At 33.6% G+C, this 21571-nt stretch overlaps 3 protein-coding genes across 10 annotated transcripts in view; 2 read left to right on the top strand and 1 right to left on the bottom strand.

The window, feature by feature from the left end:
• Positions 1-9330, top strand: part of LOC126757387 (synaptic vesicular amine transporter) — a 59384-nt gene extending 50054 nt beyond the window's left edge. For 7 of the 8 annotated variants that reach the window (XM_050471258.1, XM_050471260.1, XM_050471256.1 and 4 more), the window contains 6 exons: positions 4629-4799; positions 5869-6007; positions 6192-6250; positions 6330-6698; positions 6752-6978; positions 7048-7992. In XM_050471258.1, coding sequence (XP_050327215.1) covers positions 4629-4799; positions 5869-6007; positions 6192-6250; positions 6330-6698; positions 6752-6978; positions 7048-7563 — 1481 coding nt within the window. In that variant the 3' untranslated portion in view covers positions 7564-7992. Of the gene's footprint in view, positions 1-4628; positions 4800-5868; positions 6008-6191; positions 6251-6329; positions 6699-6751; positions 6979-7047; positions 7993-8539 lie in introns of those variants that run through there. The other variant, XM_050471261.1, reaches the window with a different exon arrangement.
• Positions 1-21571, top strand: part of LOC126757400 (C3 and PZP-like alpha-2-macroglobulin domain-containing protein 8) — a 185511-nt gene that overhangs the window by 19111 nt on the left and 144829 nt on the right. The window lies entirely within an intron of this gene.
• On the bottom strand, positions 12704-15186 carry LOC126757385 (uncharacterized). The gene is made up of 2 exons (XM_050471252.1): positions 15116-15186; positions 12704-14952 (listed from the first exon to the last, which is right to left on the bottom strand). Exons 1-2 carry the CDS (start codon positions 15141-15143, stop codon positions 12704-12706), a joined length of 2277 nt encoding a protein of 758 aa, XP_050327209.1. The 5' UTR covers positions 15144-15186.

Raw genomic sequence — 21571 nt, 5'->3', positions numbered from 1 at the left:
AATGGGTCAATTTTACTTGTTTACATATCCATTGAGTCAGAAATGAACTTGATCGCTGAACAAAATTTGGTTCTAAAACGTAGGATCTTTTTGGAACTTTTCAAGAGCCCATACAGCGATGCAATGTCGCTTGGGAAGGTCGAGCGGCTTCAGTTTTGGCAAAAGCTGTATTTTATACGCTTTCATTGTAAGATCTCGACATGAAATGCGCCAAGTCATTCCATAGGTCAGTCCGAGTTGCTGCGTACGGCGCGAATTGACTCTCTACGGTCTTCGTATACACTCTCAGCTACGGCTGCTACATTTTCTTCACTGCGTGGACGTGCTGGACGTGGTCTATTAGGTCGAATATTATTCAATAATGAATGTTGGGTCTCAAAATGGATGATGGTGTTGCGAATAGTACGCTCAGTAGGCCGGTTATGTTGAGCATAAGTTGAGCAAAGCGTGAGAAAACCCTTAATTTACAGTACGTGAATTTTCGTAATAATGTTGAACGATACGTAAGCCTTGTTCAGGCGTAAGTCTTTCCATGATGAGCTGCCAAACAATACTGAACAAAAATGACAGCTTGACAAATCTCACGCATTATCTGTCAAAAAAACTGAAAAAATAAGTACTTTTTACTACTTGAGGTATGTGGACTCAATATGATACCGTCATCAGCCCGATGATGAGTTACGCATGAGTACATTATCTTTGTGTTATATATTCTAAGAAGCTCTCTGATAACACTTAACAAAACTTATGTTTTGGTGATTATATTTCAATACTCCTTAGAAGCAATAACTTGCTAATCTTCCGTTACAACTTACTGCATAATATTGAATTCCAATACCAGTTTACTGACTATTCTTGTTGATTGATTAAGGACATAAGGTATAATAATATGCAGATAACTTTAGTTTCATAATAAAATGTCTATCGCATGCATAATACATACAGGTTTGATTTGAATTTAATTGCCGCTATAACAAGTGTACTTAAGTGCCTACTTAGCAACTTATGTAATTTATATATGTAAATGTGTAAGCCACATTGCGGGCCTTTAATGATTTCAATCTATTGGCTAAATAACTACTGGAATAAGATGATGTATTTGCATACTACCTACCGGGATCCCGAAATTTTTAAAAACATGTCTAAGTAACTATATTCGAGTGAGCTTAAGTAAGGCTGATAACTGATGTCAGCCCATTAGTGTGCAATTCCAGAAATATCAATTGCCAAAGACATTCGCCAAAGTTAGGAACAAGTAGTAATCATTTGGAGCCAGGACCAGACTATAAGGTCTATGCATAAGAACCTCCCAACCAAGCTTTCGAAGCTTTTGGTGTGTCACTATTGATGAGCCTCGTTATCCCGACGGCACACAATTTCTCTTTTATTGGCCAAAGTTGTCCGATTCTGGACGGTAGTTTCTATTGTTGCCAGCACAGGTCGAAATTATTGGCTCTATGGAAGCAACTGATAGTAGACCCTGCCAACCTTGCCAAACGCACAGCAAAACCTTCCTGACCTTCATTTCTGGCTTCACTACCGTTTGCGCCGGCTCACCGTGATGCGACCACGAGAATTCTCCATGGCCAAAGCTGCGATTCAGCCGCCAGACTTTTATCGAAGGAAAAATGTATAATATGGCGTATCTTCTCTTTGTTGGTGTCCATTTTCAGCGCCTGCTCATACAATACCTTTGACGCAGTAGTTTTCGTTGTGCTGAAACGGAGACTCCTTTTTTCGGTAAATCAGAAATTAACTGACAGATGGACAGGTCCTGCTCCACCTGGCGGTTCCCACGGAGTGCAGGTCTCCTTCTTCCTCTGCTTCCCACGGCGCGCACTACGTCGAATACTTTCAGAGATGGAGTCTTTTCGTATATTCGGACGACATGACCTAGCCAACGTAGCCGGCGTACTACTTGTATGTCAACGTCGTCGTAATCAATGCGCAAAGGACCACAAATTTTCCGCAGGACCTTTCTTTCGAAAACCCATAACGTCGACTCATCAGATGTTGTCAACGTACATGCCTCTGACTATTGATTTAGTAACCAGAAATCCCGAAAATTATTTTCAAATTTCGGGATTATAGACACCAATACCACACGCCTTTTTAAATACCGGAACACAATTACCAACTCGTCTTCTACCAATAACACAACCGATCCGAAAGCAATTTGGCACGAGCCAACACATTCCAAGCAAGATTAGCGGTTTACAAGGCTTGGGGCGCACATTGCACCATCAACAACAACGCATAAACACATCATCAACGCGCGCAATAATTATCCGCATCGCACAATGCACACACACATAAGTATATTTGCAATTTACGGCGAATTGTCTGTGCACTTTTAGTAGCGGCGCATGGAACACGTCCATCTATATGCTCGAAGAATGCTAGAGCATGGGTAGGCGAGTAAGTGCTGCACTTGCCGAGTAGCTGCTAAATAACAAATTGAATTTCGTAAAAGTTCATAACGATCCACTTCCGGCGCCAATGCAATGTTCATAGAATGCGCCCCGTCGAACAACAAACACCACGCCGACCCCAAGCGCGTCGAGCAAAAGCTGCCGACAGCGACCCAACAACCGTGTAAATGGTTGTCTGACCGACTAAACGACCAACTTGCGGAAATGTGGTTTATTTGCTGTTTAAATGCAATTGATGTCTGCGCACGTCAGTGGGTTTTTTTATTTCCTGAAGTGAGCCTACGACTTACTTATGAGTACTTTTGGAGGTTAGCGATGCCATTGTAAATATATTGTAATGATATATACAAGTATATTCCTGTATATTAGATGTTGAGGTGGCGCTACTGCAGAGTCCAATATTCTTTGCTTAGTGAAATTTCGTTCATCAAAAGGGAGGTCAATTATCCGGGGCTGTTGTTTCATTTTCATTGGGTTTTTTATGTGGCGGGTCCCAAGCTCAGCACACAACGCTGGGGAACAGTTTCGTTTTCTCACTTTTGCTTCGCTTTCAAACGCATGTTTTTCGGCTACCCAGAGGATACTTGGTCTAAGACCGGAAGTCGTGAGCTGCTTGAGTCATATGTAAAAGAATCGGTTCTGGCCACTCCCAAGTGAATGGTGCTCAGAGAACTTTCCTCACTTGCGTGAACTTCTAGACATGGCTCCATCCTCCGTTCACCAAAAGCTTGAGGATGCACTCGCCTACCAGACTAACTGGATATTTGCTATTTTTCGACAAAACTCTTACAGAGGTAAGAGATGACCCATGTCTAAGGCGAGTTTTCAAGGAGGTCCGAAGTTCATCAGTACACTTACTTTAATACTCCGAGCTTAGTCCGAAAAAATCTTGACTTGAGTACGACTCCGAAAGCTCTTGATAGTTCAAGACACCAAGCAAAATTAAATCCGAAGAGCTCCTGGTTTGAGCTCGAATTAATGAGAGTAATCAAGCTACAGGATGGTTGGTGGCGGCGTTCCCTCGAAAATCATTACCTATATTACATACAAGCTAAAGTAATTTAAATGTTAACATAGTTCGTTTGTCGTTTCTTATTTCCTAGTTCTTGCTAGTTTGAGACTCCGAGCATAGCCCAAAAAAGTCTTGACTTGAGTACGAGTCCGAAAGTTCTTAATAGTTCAAGGCACCAAACAAAGTAAAATCCGAGAAGCTCTTGATTTGAAGACGAGTGAGAGAATAATTGAGGTAAAAGTAAATAGTTCAAGGCACCAAACAAAGTTAAATCCGAAAAGCTCTTGATTTGAGGACGAGTGAGAGAATAATCGCGGTAAAGTTCGGTTGGAGGCGCCGTTCCCACGACAGTCGGTCTAAGTAACCGGAACGATTCCGGATTTTTATTCGGCCAAGGACTGTCCACTCGGTACCACTTCTCAAAATGTCTGCCTTCCGGGTTCAACTATTATTCCCTCCATGAGAACCGTGAAAATACAGTGAAAACGATGAGAAGAGAGAAAACTTTAATTAAGCAGTTTTAGGGGTTCTCGCTGAATAAATCAGATCCAATTAGGCTCGGATAAGACTTAGAATACAACATTTCGGAACCATATTGTCCGGAGCCAGTGTTACCACTGCGCAAAATTACATTTATAAACATAGTTAAAAAATCGTCTCTTTCTATAAATTTGTAGTAACTGCTATGTTATTTAAACTTTTTGAAAGCGTTACCACAACATCACTGAAAGCAATTAACTACAATAAAGTAGAAACGCGCACCAACCTGAACCTCAACCACTCTGTGCTTGGCCTAATTCAATTGCTACACTTTCAAATTGCTTTCGTCTACGCAAGGCCGCCAAGTGGCCGCACATACAAAACAATACCCAACAAACGCTGTGGCTTGGTCACCTCAAGCGCTTGCTAAAAAACGCAAAGACGCAGAAAGCTCAGTGGCAAAAGCACTGCAATTAATTGGCAACTTGTCTACACAATTTACGGCGCCCATTAACTGTTTTTAACCCCATTAAGAGCCATCAACGTTCCACTAACTTTTCTGCTGCAACGCTAAATTGCTTGTAAATTGTTAAAATATAGACGTGCAACAACAAAGACATGCAATATTAACTTAATTGACAACATCCTGTCAACATTCAACACTTTTTTTCTAATTCTTTTTCTACTTTTCTTCTCATTTACAGTTCCTATTATACCCGAGTTCCTGTACGACATACGCCATCCCGATGCACCGCTCGACAGCTTTCCACGTACCCCACTCACTACGCACACACCACCGCCGCCTACGCAGTCACCCTGCAACGCGAATGGCGAACCACTGCCGACGATGGAGGTATCAACACTGAGTCCGGAAGGTAAGGCAGTAATGAAAGTATATAGTACTATTTGCAAATAAGATTTTAGGATTTTAAGAGTTCAGTAAATAATATAGCACCGGGACTCGCAAGGCAGCGCAGCTTTAGCCAGAGTTCGTAGGAATAAAAGTTTTCCAGAAGTCGGCGACAGCTTGAAACTCGTCCTGAGGAGTTTCATGTTCAAAGAGAGTCAGAAGCTGGTTGTTCGTTAGTCATGTCAATATGTTCAAAGAACTGCAAAACTACTTCATTGCATTCCGGGTTTTAACAGTCGAAGTTGAGAATATATTGAAAATTTTTGATCTCAAATCCTTGTAGTATAGTGGGAGGTCAAGAAAATTACCTTTTTTACAGAAAATTAAAGCTTTGATCTATCTTTTTAAATAAAATTAAAGCTTTGACCTATCAGAAAAGCCAACCAACTGAAATGATCCCTGTTGAGTTATAGAACTAGTTCCACTTTTCCATACATGAAAAATAATTCCAACAGTTTCAATGGAAATTTATTAATAAGGCTAAAGATTTTGCGGTACGTAACTTATTAAAGTTGCAAGGGAAGCTGAGGTGCAAATAGCGAGACAATTTCTCCTTCAGTGTTCAGCTTTCACCAGACTAAGGTTGAAGCATTTTGTTGTCATACTTTCTAAAAACCCGGCGAATTGGCTGGTTAAAATAAATTTGTGGCTGGCTCTAGACGATTTGTAGAAATACGACGGTCTTTTTGATCCATACTTAAGGGTTCTGGGCATCACAACGGACAAGCGTCTCTAGCAGACCAAGTGGGACTATTCGTGGTCACACAAATATCAGCCTATTTAACTAACCTATTATTTTAATGAACTTGGACTTAGTTCCCTAAAAAGTTAACAGATAACTTTTGTCAGTACTTTCTTGGAGCATAATCGCAGAAACCTGTTCAGATAATTTATAGTCTAACAAATTTTAAAATTAGAAACAGCGAATAAATACGCCCTTAAGCCACTTGGCCGTCATGGGTCTTAGCTGAACCTAAAGGGTCTAGCTATACACACAGTGCTCATTGTTTTAATATATTTGTTGCTTTTCACAGAGAATTACACGATGTGGCGGGAGATGGAAGAGCGACACAATGAACTGGTGGGCGAGACCGTTGAAGTAGGAATTCTATTTGCATCAAAAGCTTTCGTACAATTGTTAGTCAACCCGATTGTTGGACCACTGACGCATAAGTAAGTACTGAAATCATTGTAACCACTTTAGGAAGGTTCCACGAACCCAACCGTCACTTTGCACAGTTAAGCTCGAAATTAGCGCAACTCGAGTTTTAAAGCCTTTCACAGCATTATTTCAACACTTTTTTAAAATCCAATTTACACTACTCCTCTAAATATATTTATCCAAACTTTTACACAGAATCGGTTACAGCATACCCATGTTTGCCGGCTTCGTAATCATGTTTATATCGACAATTAGTAAGTACACGCCGATATTTATGGTGCCTTGTGCCACTCACTGTGAATCAGGCTTATAATGTTCATTTTATCCGCTTAGTCTTCGCTTTTGGACGTTCGTATTTGGTGTTATTTGTGGCGCGTGCGCTACAAGGTATCGGATCTTCATGCTCGTCCGTTTCCGGTATGGGTATGTTAGCCGATCGCTACACCGACGACAAGGAACGTGGCAATGCAATGGGCGTAGCGCTGGGCGGTTTGGCTTTAGGTGTGCTTATCGGGCCGCCATTCGGTGGTGTCATGTACGAGTTCGTTGGCAAATCCGCACCATTCTTGATACTTTCCGCATTGGCTTTGGGTGATGGCCTGCTGCAGCTCTTCATGTTACAACCGTCGATACAACGTGCCGAAACGGAACCACCATCACTAAAGGCGCTCATCAGCGATCCGTATATATTGATCGCTGCTGGTAGGTTTAAGCGGACTATGCAAAATTCTTTTCTTCAACGCTACATTTTCCAGGTTCTATTACTTTCGCGAATATGGGTATTGCTATGTTGGAGCCATCGCTACCGCTGTGGATGGTTGACAATATGGGCGCTACACGTTGGGAGCAAGGTGTTGCCTTTTTGCCAGCCTCCATCAGTTATTTAATTGGCACAAATCTCTTCGGTCCTTTGGGTCACAAGATTGGACGTTGGTTTGCCGCCTGTTTGGGCCTGATTATCATTGGCTGTTGCTTGATAATGGTGAGTGAAATACTTTTGTTAGATATTTGCTGATTTTTACTCAATTTTTTGTGTGTTCGCAATTCGCAGATACCTATGGCAACCTCGATTACACATCTAATTCTACCGAATGCTGGCTTGGGTTTCGCCATCGGCATGGTGGACTCATCTATGATGCCCGAACTTGGTTTTCTTGTCGACATACGTCATTCGGCCGTCTATGGCAGTGTTTATGCATTGGGTGATGTTGCCTTCTGTGTCGGTTTTGCCGTGGGTCCAGCGCTGAGCGGCACTCTGGTCAAGACCATCGGTTTCGAATGGATGTTAGTCGGTATCGCTATTTTGTGCTTCATTTACGCTCCACTTCTGACGCTGCTCAAGAATCCACCGACTAAGGAGGAGAAAAAGGTTGGTACCGAGACTGAAGCCGATACTGACGCGTCTGCGCCGCCACCGGCATTGGCGTCGGTCTCTAACACTGTGAATGCGAATGTGAATGGCAATTTGAATGCTGGCAATGCTGTCGTGTTCACGGCCACGGCCAAGAGTCCAGCCATTATGCATGACGGCATGACGAATGAGGCTTTTGAATGCGAACGTCTTTGAGTTGCAAAATTATTTTTATTATTATTTTTGTTTAATTATATTCTAACTGAATTAGTTGCTGTTTGTATATTTTCAATCAGTTCGTTCCTCTTAAAGTGTTTAATACTTGCGTTAGCGCCAAGCTTTGGTGTTTATGTATATACATAAATTTTTTATGTACATATTTTGTATTTCGTATTTTATATTAGATAAATTTAGCCTCTAAATTTAGTAAATAATTTAGATGTAATAATTAGTTTTCCTCAAAATCATGTTTGTAATTTAGGATTTTTTTTTAATTAAGTAATCTATTTTTTAGTGAAAAACGCACATTTTGTCTTTACTTTATGTTAAACGCCCTGACTTTTATAAATTAATTTAGTGGAATTATATATTTAGTGGCAAAGTTAATTTTCCGAATTTAGTTTCTTACTTTTTAAGCTTCTCAACTTGATTTTTGTTTATAAATTTCCAATAAAGTAAAATTTTCAAACAAAAAAAGTTTTGTTTTTGTTTAAAGCTAATAATTTTATGTAATTTTCGTATTAATTTATTATTAATTATATTTATAATTTTTGCTTAATTAACTACATATTTATTGACAAAATACGAAAAGACTTTTTCGACTACCCAATATAAGCTTCTCAACTTGATTTTTGTTTATAAATTTCCAATAAAAAAGTTTCGTTTTTATTAAAATCTAATACTTTTATTTTTAATTTTTTTTTTTTAATTTACTATTATTAATTTTTATAATTTTTACCTAATTAAATTAATTTTTTCACGCACAACACTTTTAATTTATTATACATTATTATTATTTTTGCTTAATAAACTTAATATTTTTTTTAATATTTTTCCAACATAGCACATCCAACATTTGCGCGCTTTTGTCCCACTGTGCACTTGTACATACGCACTTTAAGCACTTAAATTTGCATTATCACTAAATTTAAATATTTTCTTTATCTCCTTTTCAACACTATCACCTACGCAGTCATTGATTACTGGCGAAAGCTCGGCTGTACGTTATGTCACATACCAAAATTATGACGACGATGAGTAAGCAACGGTAAGGTATGCTAAAGTTTGACACAACGACTTGAAAATAAACGGTAAATCGAAACACGCAAGTTTTACGGAAATCTGAATTGACCAACTGAGTACATTTTTAATACAACCAATAATATCAGAAAAATCATATGAAAAATTATTGCTTCCCAGAAAACAAATAACCAAAAATGCAACAAAATTCAACTTTTATAAAAATTATTGTAATTAATATGCATACATAATTATTCCCAGTACATATGACTATGACAAACGGATCGCAACCCACCTACATACATACACATAACTACAGTTATTTAAGCAAGTAAAAACTTAACAGTATTCATCATACATATGTACATACACCTTTATAAACATATATTTGGAAAAATGCTAAAGTTGCCACAAGGAAGCAATAATTGCAAACGAAAATTGTTTATTTAAATTATTTTTATTCAAAAAAAAAATACATGTTAATACCACTAAAGCGCTATTTACATATATGTATATAAATATGTATGTAAAGCAACTGGTTGACAATGCACCACAAAAATGAACCAAAAAAGAACAAGCAGAGGTTATGTTTAAAAATTAAAGCTATAACACAAATATACGTAATTATAGCCATTTGTTGCTTAAGTGGTGGGATTTATATTTAAATTAATGAAATTCGATAAATTAAAATTCAAAATAAATAGTTGTTAAAAAATTATGAAAAATACGTAAGTTGAATTTTAGTAAAAAAAATATTTATGATTTGTTGTTATGATACTTATTAAAAAAAAAACCATTATTAATCATTAAAAAATTAATTTTTTCTAAGTACAAAAAATCATAAAAAAATAAATATATGTATATCAATATAAATACATATTTTTTTCATTCATAATTTTTTTAATAATATAATTTTTTTTTAATTTTTCTTTAAATTAATTAAATAAATATATTAAACATGTTAAATATTATTTTGTTGATTTGTTTTTATGATAATTATTAAGAAAAAAACAAATATTGATCATTAAAAAATTAATTTTTTTAAGTAAAAAAATCATAAAAAACAATAAATGTATATAAATATATATATATATTTTTCATTCATAATTTTTTTAATAACATAAACCATTAAAATATACAATTTTTTAATTTTTTTTTTTAAATGAATTAAAAAAATATATTAAAGATGAAAATGTTATTTCCCATTTAGTACTTTTTTAAACTACAAAAAATTATTAAAAAATTTTTTCTTCACATTTTTTTTAAATTAATTCAAATTAATTATTAATTTTTTTAGTTAATATTTTTTAAAATACAAAAAATGATTTAAAAATACTTATCTTATCTTCATTCATCATTTTTTTAATAATATAAATCATTAAAAAATAATTTTATTCATTAATTAAAAAAAATATTAAAACATATTATTTAACATTTAAAATATTATTTTTTCATTTAAAAATTATTTAAACTACACAAAATCACTAAAAAATATTATTAATTTTTTCTTCATTCGTCATTTTTTGATAATTTAAATCATTAAAAGTAAATTTTTTTATTCGTTAATTTTTTTTTTTTAACATAATATTATTTTTTCATAAAACTCTCAAAAAAAAAATTGTAAAATTATCAACATATACTTTAATTTAATTTTAAGGATTAAAAAAAATAATAATAAAATTTAAAACATATGTTTTAATTTAATATTTTTTCCTCCAAATTTTTTACTTTCTAATTCAATAATATAATATTTTTTTCCAAATACTTTTCTTTTAGTAAAAACTGTCTGAAAAAACATAAATTGAATTTAAAAAAACTATTAGTGATTTGTTGTTATGATAATTATTAAAAAACCCTTTTTTTAATAATTTAATAATTATTTCATTTAAGAATTACTTTTTTTGTTAAATTCTCATAAAAAAGATAAATAAACTTTAAAACATATGTTTGAATTATTTAAAAAAAATATTACAAATAAAAATACAAAATTATTACAAATTTTCTTGGTCAAAAAATAAATTAATAAACGTGAAAAATATATATATTTTTTTTATTGTTGAATTCTCATAAAAATGGTAAATAATTGTTTCTTTACTTTGTAATTTAATAATATTTTTTTATTTGATTTGTTTTTTTTTTTTAATTTAAGTTAAAAACTTATGAAGAAAACATGTAGGTTGAATTTTAGGAAAAATAATAATAACTGCTGATTTGTTGTAACGCTCAATATTTAAAAATATCATTAAAACTTTTTTCTTAAAAAAAATTAATAAAATAAAATAATAAACACGAAAAATATTATTTTTTTCGTTAAACTCTCAAAAAAAATTATAAAATATGCGTAAAACAATTTTTTTAAATTTAATTACACATTTTTTTTTACTTTGTAATTCAACAATATTAATATTTTTCTTATACCTTTTTTTTGAAAATTTAGAAGAAGTTGTTATTAAATAAAATATATATATAATTATTTTCTCAAATCTGAAGTTATTTCGAAAACAAAATAAAAAACTTTACCTTTTATTGAAAATTTAGAAGAAGTTGTTATTAAATAAAATTTAAATATAATTATTTTCTCAAATCTGAAGTTATTTCGAAAACAAAATAAAAAACTTAATTTATTTATTTTATTTTAAAATTGTAAAATTTTATTTATTTGCTTATAAATATTGCATATTGCAACGAAAAGCAAAAATCCATAACGGCTCATACAGAATTAATTCGATTATTAATTATCATCAGCAGCTCCACAACCCAGTGCGAGTCTCCACTTGCTCCAATTTAATTTTCTAATTATTTCTGTGCTTATATTGAGCATTACTTTTAACTGTAAATACGTATATTTTTCCATAATTTTTGAAATAAGTTATAACCGTTAATCCGTTTACTTTTGCATGAACTCAGCTCTCTGCATCTAACTTGGTATATGCCTTGGCTAAAAACATATGCAAAGCTGAGACGTAAACCATTATACCATTGGCAAAAGCACAACCGTTAGCTGCCAGTTGACAAAAGTGTACACAGATATTTCCATTAAAACGTTAAGTTAATAATTATAAAACTTTTTTTAATAAAATTAGTTAATTTCATGAAAGGAAATAAAAAGTGCGCTCTCGTGAGACATTTTTTTTACTTTTATATTGCACAGTAAACTAAATTATTTAATTCTGTATGAGTCGCATGCATTATTTCTCTTTCGATGTTTTTAAATGATTAAATAATTTAAATAATTTTTCTTTTCCTTTCTTTTTGTTTTGTATTATTCGCCAAAGTGCAAAAAAACTAATATTTACTTACTCCCAGTAGAGAAGGTCTGCACTGCGATATTTAATCACCCGGATTGTTGTGGTTTAATCATGAATTTCAGTAAAGAAGTCGAAATAAAAAAATAAAATTTAACTTTAAAAGCTCTCAGAGAAAGAGAGAGAAAGAGAAAGAGAGAGAGATAGAGAGCGAATTCAACCGAAAAACGTACGAAAGTCGAAGACTTGTTTACCATCAAAAATTTTGTTTTATTAATTATGTCCATATTTAGCGCGAAGCCTTTTCTTTTCATTATTTCAACTTAAAGGTTATTGTAAAATAAATATAAAAATATATAATGTTGTCATTGTATACTTATAAATTCGTTTACAAACATTTCTGGCGTTTAGGATTTTATTTAAATTGCATTAAATCCCAAGTAGAGGCTCTTAGTATTTGAATTTTGATTTAATTTGGAATTTTTGTTACTTTTTAAATTTAAAAATAACAGGAACATTTGCATGCATAACGGTTATTTAATTTTGTTGTTGGGACGCCGATAAACATCCAACACGCGTAAGACGTTTATGGAGCAAAGAGTGGCTGGGAATTGTGTCGGCAATTGAACGCCTCAAATGCGCAACGTCTTTCTGCACTTCCCCCAGGAAGACCAAAGCAAACGCCACACATTTCAAAGGTTCAACCGCCGTGTCCATATCAACAGCTCACAAACTCGGCGTCCATGCGGTTGAACTGGTGCGAGTTGGTAAAATTCGGATCGTTCTTGAAATTTCAAAGTTCTAGTTCAAAGTTCTACCCATTAATTTGAGACAATTGCTGATAAATCTTCTGTCTGTTCGATTCTGTGCAATCAAACACGTAGCAATTTCAATTTATCTGCAAACACATTGATATTCACATTGAGAGGTGTTGTGACATGACTCTGATTGTCGCTCGCAGATTGTGTCGCCTGTCGTATGCTGGAACGGCTTCGATGCATAATCATCGTAGGCGAACGTCTAAGTTCCAACTGCGAACTTGATTGGCTGCGCAAAGTGCTTTTGCTCACTTTTGCGCCACGCAGCGAGTGATGTGACTGACGATGCTGCGCGCTCTCGGCATGGAAATCGGACGCAACAGCGCCAGCCGACTTCTTACATTGTTGTGCTTTCTCCAACAACTTGTTCATCTCATTGCTGGGCGTTGTGCTGCCGGGTTTACTACTGCCACTGAAGTTTTCCGACTTGCGTGGACGCAGTGTTGAGCCCAAGGACGTGCGTTGCAGCGAAAACGGCTTGTATGCGGCAACAACCGCCTGACGGCGCATTTTGCGCACATCATTTAGTGTTGCATCATACGAGGGTCTTGTGGGCTTCATCACTGGCGTGGGCTGTGTGGGCGGCAATGGTTTCGCAATGTCGTCGTCGTGTGAAAATCCATGCCGTAGTGTGGTGTCTAAACACCAGGGCACCATGCTTGGCATACGTTCCTTGGAGATACTTCTCGGCGCGCGTTGAATTACTTCGGTGCTATTCGTATTGCGTAGTGCAGTGTTGGAACTGGTAAAACCGAGCGCGCGTGCGGTTGATGAAGACAACGGTATGCGAGAATGTGAAGAGCTACGTGGCTTGTGCTTGCGCTGTTCGCGTTCATCCGTTGAGTTCACGGCAAACTTAGAGAGACGTTTATCGATTACAAATGATGAGGATGAAGTATTACGCATTGTCGCTCTGGCTTGATGTGCAACTGCTTTCGGCTTAATATCGAGATTATGATTCATTTCGGAATTACGTTTAATTTCCACCAACTTTGCGAAGGCGATATCACTACTTTGTATACAACCGGTACCGTTGTAGATATTATTCAACGTACTTACGACGGGCGTATGTTCGGTTTTCGTATTCGTTTTGCTGGGTGTCAGCTTATCGGACTCAATTTTGATAACGACATTATCGCCCAATTGTGTAGAATCCAAACCTTTTATATTGATATTTATCTGACAACCGGAACAGGCGCCCTCCGTCTTCTCCACCGTTGCAGTTACCCGATTCGGGGAAGCTGAGTGTACGATCTGTATGGGCTGTCGAGCATATTTCGTCGGCGACGTTCCTGCGCTTGACAATTCGCGAAAGCCAGCGGTCTTCGCATTGCCGTGGCTGGCGTCAAGGGTGCTGTTACCTTGCGCAAACCCGCTCCCGCTACCCAGGGATTCAAGACGTGGCCGCCGGCCGCGTTCAACTGATGTGCGGCTGTTGCAACGCCCCCGACCAAGGTAGTTGGGCTGATTGGCCGACTCGTTAATGTGGGCTGTGGCGAGTGCACGTAAATATTCTCGGTTCCCAGTAGAGCGCGCATTCGTTTTGCGAGCGTACTTGTTTTGGCCGGACATGTGCGATGAGGTGCTGACATTGTCACGTCCATAACGCAGTCCGGCGGCTGTGCCGATGCTGCTTGTATCTGTGGCACTGCAAAGTGTTTGGTAATGCCGAACGCCCCTGTTGCCACCGACGCCGCCACCGTTGTCGACGTTGCCGCCACGCAAACGCTCGTATCCGAGCCGCGATTGGCTCGTACGTCCAGCGGCATTTGCTGTTGTCGTGGCCGCTGTTGCTGCTGCTGTTGCAGCTGTCCTAGCGGCCGACGCAATTGCTGTTTGACTGGCGCTTGTGCCGACACGTGCGTAGACTGTTGCATTGGCGATTGGGTGCAATTGCTGATACATATGGGTTTGTTGCAGTGACGACGATTCGCGGTTATCTGCTGTCGCAGCGTGTTGACCTGCTGTTGTCGGATTTTGCGGTTGGTGATCCAAAAGGAATTTTCGTCGACGAAATTCGCGAAATTTGTTTGCTGGAGGATTCTCTTTGTCATGCACAGAAGGAGTGAAGTCATAATTGTAGAAGAATGTCTCAAACCGTTTGTTCGACGTTGATGGCGTTGAATGTACACGATTATTGTACAAATTCGGTAGTGGGTATGAGGGACGCTCGGCGTAACGAAAATTGTACGATTGGATTTTGAAGGGATCACGTTCGAAGGGATCGGAATTTTGGCGTCGATTGTGTTGCGCTTTAATTTGATGCGTTGGATTTGGATATTGATGAAAATCGCCCAAAGTAACTGTACAATTGCGGCAAATATTGTTGTTTACAAGTTGTAGCGCGTTGTTGTTTGTTGTAGAGCCGAAAAATTGTTAGCACGCCAATATTAGAACAAACGTTTTATGAGAGAAAAGTTATGAGAGAATCGAAATGAATTCAAAAATAAATGATTGTTTTCTTACATATGTTCCTGCGACGATTATAATTCATTGCTAATTTAAAGGACGAATTTTTTTGAAAAATTTTGTGGATTTTTTCCTTTTGCTTGGGAAACTATCAAAATAGCAAAGAAAATATACGAGTAATTTTTCAAAACAAACTTGGGAAAGTGCTCGTTGAATTTAGTTAAAAGTTTTTTCACTAGCAACATTATTGCTGCGGCTATTTGGTTGGCTGCTGCTGCTGCTTGCTGCTCGTTGCTGCTGCGGCTGCTTTTGCTGCTGTTGTGCAATCGTTCTAAATTTATAAAATCAAATCAATCTAACGTTATTTACAGCCAAAATGCTTTTTTCACAAATCATTAGAGTTTCATGTATACATATGTAAATGGGCCGAGAAAGACGTTTGGATTGTATTTTTTAAATGTGAGTGTGTGCGCATATCGAATTCGTAAACTAATTTTTCTTTGAAACTTTTAGTTTGATGTGACTTTTCGAAATTTCACGATTAAATCGCAAAACAAATTTGGGTGAAATGTCAAGTGGCTCTGTAGCAGCGATGCGCGCGTTTGCGTAAGTTCCGTTAAGAACGTTTTACGTTCATTGTCCAAAGATCTAAACATTACTAAATGTCAAAATTTATGTAAAGCAATATTTAAACGGAGCTTCGCGCATCGGAAAACCTTCTTTAATTGAATCAATTCAAAATAAGCATGCTAGTTAATATTGATAATTGTTATAGCAATAAATAAAATATAGATATTATATAGAATTTATATGAAAAAAGATAAGCAGATTTAAAAGCTTTGGAATATAATATAATTGAATGTTAAAGAATAAAGTTCTAATTGTTAAACAAAGCGCTTTAAATCTGTTTGTTTATTTATGTTTAAGCTTTCCTAACCAAAAAGCTAATATTTATGTAGCTTATAGCGTGGCGAGTTTGTTTAGCTTTAAGCTCAAATTCAAAAGCGGTGAGTTTTATAAATGCAAGTTAAAAATGTATATTTCAATACCGAACGTTAAAATGCTGCGCTGGAAGTCTTAGACACTAAACGTACTCATTCAGGGGAAACCTGGGGTCGGCTTTAGTATACCGTCCCAGGATTTCGGGAATAAAATGGGTATGGTCGGATAGAGGAGATTCTCCAGATAAATAATATATATAGTTATAGCCGCAGGAAGCTTATAGTTTTTTTTTTTTTTTTTTTTTTGCTTTAGAGGCTTCAAAAAATCAATTTTTTTGAGGATTTTTTTGGGAGGGAAATATGCTTTGATTTATCTATCTGAAACAAAAAATTCAAACAGATTCATATTTGTTAATAACTTGTCTTGTAGTTAAACTAAGAAAATTCCAAAAATAGTTTGAAATTGGCAAATTGTGTTAAATGTGCGCTGCGTGGCAATATTGCAATAAGTCAGCTGTTTTTTATTTACAAAAGGTGAAAATTAAAATGCCGAGAACATGTGAAAAAGGTTTTTACAAAGAAATTTGCTGTACTAAAAATACAAAATTATTGAAAAATCAAAGGCAACACTGTGGAAGTGAAAGCAAATTTTGTTTAATTTGAATTGCAAAGGGGTTTTTTAATGATTTTGTAAAGAAAAAGGACAGAGTGTTGAAAATTTCATAAAATGTTATTCACACTGAAACTCAAAAAATTTAATACTAATTGCAACTAAAATTAAAAATGAAACCCAATAAGTTTAATAATTAATAATAATTTAATAATAAAATTCAATATATAAACAATTGGCATGTCTACAGAGCATATCTTAAATTTTTTTGAAAAGCCGAAAATTATAGACAATTTAGAAAAACATTTGAGAAATTAGAAATTTCAAAAAATAAAATATTAAACACGAATCAAAGAAGAAAGGTACATAACTGACTCATTTATAAAAGGTTGTGCCGATAGCCCAAAAACAAAAATCTGTCAAAAATGTTTGAATCCGTAAAGTCAAAATCAGCTGTTTTGCTTTTTATTGTTTTATTTTCGTGATTAAAAAATTGATTTTTCAAAGATTTGTATCAATGAAAATGCGTTTTTTGAGTGATAACTGAATACGAGCGATTGTAAATCACACAAAATCGTCCAAATGTAAACCGAAAATTCATGAGAAAAACAAAAAACAGCTGATTTTAAGATTAAGGATTAAAACACTTTTTCGTAAGAGGAAACACGTATAGACACAACCTTATATAATTGAATCATGCTTAAACCCCAAAACAAAATTCTAAAAAGTTTACAACATGTATGAAGCATTGAAATTTTGAAAAACATTTGAGAAATTAAAAATTTTAAAAATTTTTTTTTTAAAAATTATGCATGAGTTAAAGAAGCTATAGCAAGTTAAATCTACAAAACAGTTTTAAAAAGCTCCGTGAAATCTTTTGACGCCTCAAGAAGCTTAAAGAAGCTATAGGTATTTAATCAACAAAACAGTTTAAAAAAGAGCATTAAACTTCCAAGTCTCACTTTCTTAAAACTTTTTTCTCATTTATTCTCTTTAAGATTTCTGCAGTTAAAAAAATAACAAAAAAATATTTACTACGTGCGTTGTGAGTAAATACTAGAAAAATATTTAAAGGTTAAAAAACTGTTTACTACTAAACTAAAAAGCTTAAATGGTTAAGGAATTACCAAAACCTAAAAGCTCAAGGTTCACATACTAACTATGCCAGCCATTTATAAAAACTTGTCCACGTATTTTCGGCAGTTGAATTACTGGATGAAATCACGATGTTATTGCTGAAATCTAAACTAAGCTCCAAAACAAATTATGAAGTTTACAAAAAACAGCTTTAATAGTTGAAAGCTTATGGCTTAGCTTAAACGAAATTATAAGCCACATAATTTTGTGAAAATCTAAAATCACAAATTGCGTAGTTTCGAATCTTCAGTTTTGGCAAAGTTCCGAAAGCATACATTGCCTTTTGTTGTATTTTAGAGAAACTGAAGTTTTTTGTTTTTAAGGCAAGCAAAGCTTTAAAAGATTAAAGTCGTTTGACACAAAATCCTCTCAGCAATTAACGCGATTAGTGTATAACAAAGCTTACTTGTACCACACATGGTCTTTGGAAGCACTTTTCGGTGGTTTTGCTTAAATTACCTTTAAGGCTAAATGGTTTTTGAAAATTTCAAGCGCTGCAATGCTTTTCTCCCACAATAATTTTGAAACAAAATATATTAACTAATTCATAATATTTGAAAAAATGGAGAGATTTTTGATTAGCAAGGATATCAAAATGAAATCAATTTTCAATGCAAACTGCGTGTTTTGAAAGTGAAATTTTTATACAAATTTTCTGTTCAAGCAATTCATGAAACAGCAAAAAACCAACTTTCCACCAACATTCACTTAAATGGAAATATGTCAGAAATGCAATGAATTGACCCATGGTTGCAATTTTAGCATAACTCCAAAATTAAGTAGCTTCTAAATTATGCTCGAAAAGCTTAAAAGCACAATTTTCTACAAGCAAAATTTGTACTACGAGTATCAACGCTGGTGCATTAGCACTAGTTTAGCCGTACAGTTTAATTGCTATTTTGACATTTCTGACCGCAATTTTAACACAAACTATTTGAAAGCTTCACAGACTCGTCATTATAATGTAAATTGAGTAAAGCAAACGTTTCTTCTATGTAGTATATGTATATCTCTGCATTAACGCACTATTATGTAATATAAGATATATAGCAAATATATTTGTAAAAATTAGCGAACAGCACACAAGTTATCTGACACAAAAAAGGGAATTCGTAGCATATAAAAAGTATGATAAAGTAGCAAACAATATTTTACGCAAGCAAACTAAATATTTAATGTATTTATAATTATTAAAATTCAGCTATATTCAATATTCACATTAAAATATATATATATATATTAAAAAAGTAGTAGAATAGTAGTAGAAAGTGTTATGAGCTTTAGCAGAAAAAATCTTACATACTATAAATACTCTCCAACTACATACGCACTATAAATTACGTATTTATTTTTACCTATACATACTTAAATATTTTGTGCGCACAAATTGTAATAATTGTTTGTTCAGGAAATAGGTGATATGATGAGAAGGAACTCAGTTTGAATTAACGAAATATTTGTGACAAGGGCAGCATATTTGTCATGGCGCTCTTGCACTGGCCGAAAATATAGCAAGCCAGTTTCGAAAATTCCGAAAAAACATTCTATATAATATATATGTATGTATATTCATTAGCAAAAATATTATTTAAGTTGAACTGGGTTCCTAAAAAATCACTAAAAAAAACTGTAAAAAAATATTTTTTTGTTATTTTAAAGGCATTTGGCCCATAATTAGTGTGTATCGCGAAAGGCTTGAATGGCTGCAAGTCTTTCTACGCGTTGTTCTACAAAAAAGAATGTAAAACCGAATTTTATTAAGTGAGCTGAAGTAATTATTAAAAAATTGCAAGTGAAAATAACTTAAATTTATTATTTTTGATTTTATTTTGTATTTCTTTCATTATGCTTTTGATATTATAGAAAAAAATGCTTATTAGTTATATATGTACTAGTTACATATAAAAATTATAATCTGCTTGCCGATAATTTATGGTAAATTTCATAAAAATTCACCACGAAAAATGTAGGTTAGCTGAGTATACCATTATGTGTTATTCAGATTGTATTTTTGCGAATTCAGTTAAGGCAGATTAAACTCTAATTTCAATTTTTTCGTAACCTTTAAAACCGTTTTCAAAAACATTTTAGACATTGCATTAAATTTTTGTTTAACAAAAATTAACTTTTTTTTAAATAAACATTTTAAAAATATTGAACAGAAAAAATACTATTATTCAAAAATATATTGTACTAATTTAAAAACATAGATTATTAAAAAAAAATTCATTAAATTAGTTTGTTAACAAAAATATACTCTTTTAATTAAAAAAATATACATATATAGAAATTAATAACAAAAAAAAATATTTTTTTAATGTTATTTATTTTGTAATATTTTTATTATTTTTCTGCCTCTTTTACAATTAGGAATTTGTTTTAGACCGTTCCAAAAAAAGATTGAATAAATAAGTTTTGGTTAACAAAAATACAATTGCAAAAAATAAATGTTTTTGTAATATTGAAATGTAAAATTATTTTTAAATCATTTCATACAATAAAAGTTTACTGTTAACATAAACATACCTTTTATTTAAAAAGCATATAGAAATTAAGCAAAAAATAGTTTTGTTATATAGAAATAATTGAAATTGTTTTTAAAAAATCATTTCATTTAAAAAAAATTAATAAAAAAAATAAGTTTTTCAGTAAAAAATATGTTCAAAAATTCGATAAAATAATAATTGATTGTTAAAAAGATTAAAAAAAAATTATTTTAAATTAAAAAAAAAAAATTATTTTAAAATAAAAAAATATTTTTTTATTATTTTTTTATTTTTTTTCTCACAAACTTGTATTTACAATTTTTCAATAATTGTTTCAGCACACCAACAAAGTATATTTACTTGAAACCGTTAAACAATTTTTGCGCACATTTAAACTAAAACTGTTTAATAATAAAAATATGTTGGTTATTTGTAGATAAGGCAAAGAGTTTAAGCTGTTTCTTGCAAACCAAATGCGTATTAAATGCAATAAATGTATAGTTAAGACGTTTACCGTTAACAATATGTATGTGCGCTTAAAAGCTGTCAAAATATTGCAATATACCTTAAAAATATGTTTAACTGAATAAAATCAAATATAAGTGTGTATATGCATACTGGAAAGTAATGTTAGGGAATTTTGAAAAAAAAAATATAATTTAAAAAAATAATTGCACTGTATAAATTAGGCACGTTGTGCAAACACGGCGTCAGCGTTGGAAAGTTAAAAAGCAAACATTATGTAGTCAATCACAAGCATACACGCAGTTATACGAATTTGAGAAAAATTGCAATGTACATAAAGCATAGCTGAAATGCTTGGCGATTGAATATGTAGTAAATAGTTAGATGTGTGTGAAGTGTTTTTTTGTTTTTTCAATGTATTATTGTACCATTGAGATTTTCATGTGTGAAAAATATATAAACGAAAATGAATAACCGCAAACACTTAGAAAAACCTACGATCCATGCTTGTTGCAGCAAACTGCTACGAACCGCTATATAAATTTTCAAGCAGCTAAGAATTGCCAGATGCAATCAATTTATTGATTATACAAAACGGAAATGTAACAGTTGTTAGCAGGAATACAAATTTAAATTTGAAAAGCAGAAAAACAAAAAATGACACACAAAACTATGCAAAGTAAGAGTTTACACAGTAAATACGAGTATATAAAAAACAAAAAATTATTATTAACAATAATATTTGCAATTCACACTCAAATTCAAATTTATGGTTGCAAAATTCGAAATCAAAAGCTTTGTACAGGGTAATGCAGTAGTACAGTTATCCAATATACATAAAGCATATGAGAAGTACAGCTTACATGCAAAGAAA

This window comes from Bactrocera neohumeralis, chromosome 4, assembly GCF_024586455.1.
Source record: "Bactrocera neohumeralis isolate Rockhampton chromosome 4, APGP_CSIRO_Bneo_wtdbg2-racon-allhic-juicebox.fasta_v2, whole genome shotgun sequence".
Classification (NCBI taxonomy): Eukaryota; Metazoa; Arthropoda; class Insecta; order Diptera; family Tephritidae; genus Bactrocera; species Bactrocera neohumeralis.
The sequence above is the reverse complement of the archived record's forward strand: the minus strand, read 5'-3'. Positions and strand labels throughout refer to the sequence as shown.